The 4,722-nt window shown below is 36.6% G+C and overlaps 1 protein-coding gene across 9 annotated transcripts in view; it reads left to right on the forward strand.

The window, feature by feature from the left end:
- The window catches only part of TRAPPC8 (trafficking protein particle complex 8), a 111,465-nt gene that overhangs the window by 43,108 nt on the left and 63,635 nt on the right, over positions 1-4,722 (forward strand). For all 9 annotated transcript variants that reach the window (XM_017497890.1, XM_037727773.1, XM_017497914.1 and 6 more), the window contains one exon: positions 891-996. In XM_017497890.1, the coding sequence (XP_017353379.1) occupies positions 891-996 (106 nt within the window). The remainder of the gene's footprint in view (positions 1-890; positions 997-4,722) is intronic.

Below are 4,722 nucleotides of genomic sequence, written 5' to 3' on the forward strand. Positions count from 1 at the left end.
TTTTTTTGAGACAGAGTCTCACACTGTCACCTGGGCTGGAGTGCAATGGGGAGATCTCTGCTTACTGCAACCTCCACCTCCTGGGTTCAGTTGATTCTCCTGCCTCAGCCTCCAGAGTAGCTGAGATTACAGGCACGTGCCACATGCCCGACAAATTTTGTATTTTTAATAGAGACGGGGTTTCACCGTGTTGGCCAGGCTGGTCTCGAATTCCTGACCTCAAGAGATCTGCTTCGGCCTCCCAAAGTGCTGGGATTACAGGGATGAACTACCATGCCCGGCCCATGTATTTTTTTTTCTTTTGAGACAGTCTCACACTGTCACCTGGGCTGGAGTTCAGTGGCGTGATCTCGGCTCACTGCAACCTTTGCATCCCAGGTTCAAGCTGTTCTCCTGCCAGGCCTTCCAAAGTGTTGGGATCACAGGCGTGAGCCACCTCGTCCAGCTCCATAGACTTTTGTTTTTCTTTTTACAGTCAGTCCTGTGTATCTGCGGGTTCTGCACCTGCAGATTCAATTAATTGCAGATTAAACATATTTGGGAAAAAAACCCAGCAATAAATAACAACAATACAAAAATTAAAAATGCAAATAAAACATAAAGTATAACAACGATTTACATAGTATTTACATTGTAGTAGGTATTATGAATAATCTAGAGATGATTTAAATTATATGAGAGGACGTCTATAAGTTATATACAAATACTATGCAATTTTATATAAGGAACTTGATAAACCTTGGATTTTAGTATCCTGGAGAGTCCTGGAACCAACTCCCTGCAACTATCCTCTAAAACTGTAATTGGAATCTTTTGCTGAACACATTTACTTTGATGTGCTAAGGTATTATTATAGTGCTGATTTTATCTTCTTGTCCTTTTTTCTATAGGAATATGGTATTGGCTGAAAGATGTGTGTTGCTTAGTGCTGAACTTTTAAAAAGCCAAAGCAAATATTCAGAGGCTGCAGCTCTCCTAATACGGTTGACCAGTGAGGTACTGAAATTGTGTAATGTTTGCTTTAGTTAGCATTGTTCATTTTTTTAAAAAGACGTGTTTTTTTTTTTTTTTTTTTTTTTTTGTTTTTTAAATATTTTTTTTATAATTTTTTTTTTTTTTTTTTTTTTTTTTTTTTTTTTTTCTTGAAAGGTTTACAAAATATAAAATTAGCCGGGGAAACCTTTCTTTGGGAATTTACAACATGGCTATTTTAGGTTTTCGTTGAGCTAATTTTAAATGTAATTTTTTATAAATTAAATTTATTTACACATTTTAAGCCTACATTTTGTTATTAACTACAGATATGTATTGAGAGCATCCTCTATGACTTAGGTTTTGTCCTTTGAATACAAATATTTAAAACAATACGTATTTGCATTGTTACTAATATAAAATGATATTCTATTTTTTATTTTTCATTATTTGTTATCTGAGTCTGCTTGCTAGGGAAATAAAAGTCATTTTAAAAAACTAATCACTGAGGAATTTAAAATTTTGCTTTCAACTAGTATGAACTTTTAAGAAAAATCATCTTGGCCGGGCGCTGTGGCTCACGCCTGTAATCCCAGCACTTTGGGAGGCCAAGGCGGGTGGATCAGGAGGTCAGGAGTTCAAGACCAGCCTGACCAACATGGTGAAACCCCGTCTCTACTACAAATACAAAAATTAGCCGGGCGTGGTGGCGCACGCCTGTAATCCCAGCTATTCAGGAGGCTGAGACAGGAGAATCTCTTGAACCCCAGAGGCGGAGTTGAGATTGCACCACTGCACCACAGCCTGGGCGACAGAGCAATACTCCATTAAAAAAAAAAAAAAAGAAAGAAAGAAAATCATCTTAAACATTTAAAAAACCCATACTGTGAAATTTTAAAAGAGAAAAAATAATCCGTTTATAATTGTTAAGGATTTTACAGCAGACATTATTGAGTTGCATTGACTGCAGGCTTGTAAAGAATGGTAGTAATTTTTATAAGTATTGTTGATAACACGTTTTTTAGACGAATGCTGAAGAATGAAGGAACAAAATCAAACACCTCCTTTGTTTGCTCCTTAAATGTTAAATTACCCTAGGATTTTAATCCTTAGACTACTGTACTTTTTATTCTGTACATTTTTGGGATGATCTTGTCCACAGCCATGATTTTCTCAAATCTGTCTTTAACCCTGACCTTTCCTTAAGCTTTTGATTTGTATGGCCAACTATCTTTCTTTTTTTTCTGAGACAGACTCTCACTCTGTCACCTAGCCTGGAGTGCAATGGTGCGATCTTGGCTCACTGCAACCTCTGCCTCCCAGGCTCTGCCTCAGCCTCCTGAGTAGCTGGGATTACAGGAGCCCACCACTATGCCTGGCTAATTTTTGTATTTTTAGTAGAGACGGATTTCGCCATGTTTGTCAAGCTTGTTTGAACTCTGGAACTTGGGTGATTACAGGTATGAGTCCACTTTGCCCAGCCGGCCAACTGTCTTTAAGATTTATCTGCTTGCAGCCAGGTAGCACTCTAGGAGGCCGAGGTGGCAGATCACCTGAGGTCAGGAGTTTGAGACCAGCCTGCCCAACACAGTGAAATCCTATCTCTACTAAAAATACAAAAAATAGCTGGGTGTGGTGGCACATGCCTATAATCTCAGCCACTAAGGAGGCTGAGGCAAGAGAATTGCTTGAACCTAGGAGGCGGAGTTTGCAGTGAGCCGAGATTGCACCACTGCACTCCAGCCTGGGCGAGAGAGCAAGACTGTCTCAACAACAAGGAAAAAAAAAAAGATTTATCTACTTGCATGTTTCCAGGGCATCTTAAATTAACATATCGATAAACCCGAAACATTTTTTACCTGATATTGTGATCTTTAATTATGTTATCACTAGCCCTGCGTTTGCTCAATGCAGAAATGGTTTGAGATGTTCCTGTATTCTCCTATCCTGTCTGTAATCCAATGCAGAGTGAAGGTGGGAGTGGGGGTGGTTTTTTGTTTTCACGCTCTTAAACATTATTTATTTATTTAATTAAAACAAGTTTAATCTTTTAAAATATAATTTCTTTTTATATCTCCAAATAGTTTACTTATCTTTCTTTTGCTGTTGTTGATGTTTTTTATAAAGTTCTCCTACTCTTCTAGTTCTCATTCTTAATATTCTTTTCTCTGGGACTGTGGCCTTTTTCATCTTGCTTCGCCTAATTAGTAGTCATGGTATCAGTTGTGTACTTGAGATAGTCTTTCCTAATACCCGTTTGTCTTACCTGTCTCTGTTCTGCTCTCTCATATAATGCTGTAAGATCTGACTTACCATGTTATATCATATTATATTGGAAATTATGTTTAAGCTTCTTAAGCTGTTAGCTTCTTGAGGGCAGGGAACCATGTTGCCTTCTGTTTTTATTCCTGTTGCCTAACACTGGCCTTGGCACATGGATTAGATGCTCTACAAATGTTTGTTGGAACTGATCCATTAATTCTTCTACAAAAGTTTCTGTAAGATCTAAGGTTCAGAAGTGATATTTAAAATATTTAATAATTGTTATTGCATGGACACTCACCAATAAATATGAACAGATGCCAAACTATTTTGTAGAGCTGAATATAGGCTTTTGAGTATTTTGATGTTCTCTTATAATAAATAATCTTAACTTGGGTTTGAATGTGTTGCTGTGTTTTTCAACCTAAGGATTATCAGTGAATGTAAAAAGAATTTATGGTTCAGGAGCTTGAATAAAACTACTTTTCTTTCCCCTTGCTTAAATGCTTTAAATTGCCATTCTATCCACATATGTGAATAAAATTTCTTCAGAGCAAATTCTCCTGTCTGCATTATAACCGTGTTATTTTTTGGCATTTTTCTCTTCTTTCCAACTCTTTGCTTTCACTCTTCTTTTTTAAATCTGGATGATTTATTTTATCATGAAAGTCTAGAAAATGTATCATTGTTACTTCCTGCCATGTGGTGGGGCGAGGAGCCAGGTGGTGGTACATTTACCCAGAAATTGTGATTCTCAGTGGCCTTTTCTGCTATAGCTTTCATAAATTTCTTTGAGATAACTTGAAACTAATAATATTTATAAATTGTTAAATCTTTACCAATAATTTAGATTTATTGTATGTATTTTGTTAACTAGAAAGTCTGTATAATATCAAGAGATGCATACTGTTCTTGAAGCTGGAGAATTTAGTTATATACTCTTGGCATTCCTGAACTGTGTCCCTGAGATTTTTGCTAATACCATTATAGCAAAAGATAGTTAATGAGGCCTTGGGCATAAGGAGTTGTTCTTTGACTTTAAATACTGCAAATTTATGGGGAAGTGGATCTTATTTTTTGTTTTATGCCCATTTGATTCTCAGAATGGCTGAGCAAACCCAGTTTAATGATAAAGCATGGCCACATTCATCGCCACATAGGATATACATGAATTTAATGCTTAAGACATACCTGCCTGTGTGTGTTTCTGTGTTGAATACTTACTCTGGTCTTATAACCCATTTTTTCTGTTACTGTATTTAAATATGAAAAATCATTTTCTAGGGATGCTAATATCAGTTTTTTGTAAGTTGCTTCAGCTTGGGAGCAACTGGTCCTCTGGGAAATTTATCAGCTGATAGCACCTTTCTTGTTAACTTTACAGTTATGCAGAGATGAAAGCTTAAAAGCTTACAGTCATCTTTTGTTTGATATTTGATTCAGTTAAATAGCTGACACTGGTGGTTTTTTCAGCTGTGGTTTTTTTTT

This window comes from Cebus imitator, unplaced genomic scaffold (genome assembly GCF_001604975.1).
Source record: "Cebus imitator isolate Cc_AM_T3 unplaced genomic scaffold, Cebus_imitator-1.0 Scaffold12, whole genome shotgun sequence".
In the NCBI taxonomy this organism is placed as follows: domain Eukaryota; kingdom Metazoa; phylum Chordata; class Mammalia; order Primates; family Cebidae; genus Cebus; species Cebus imitator.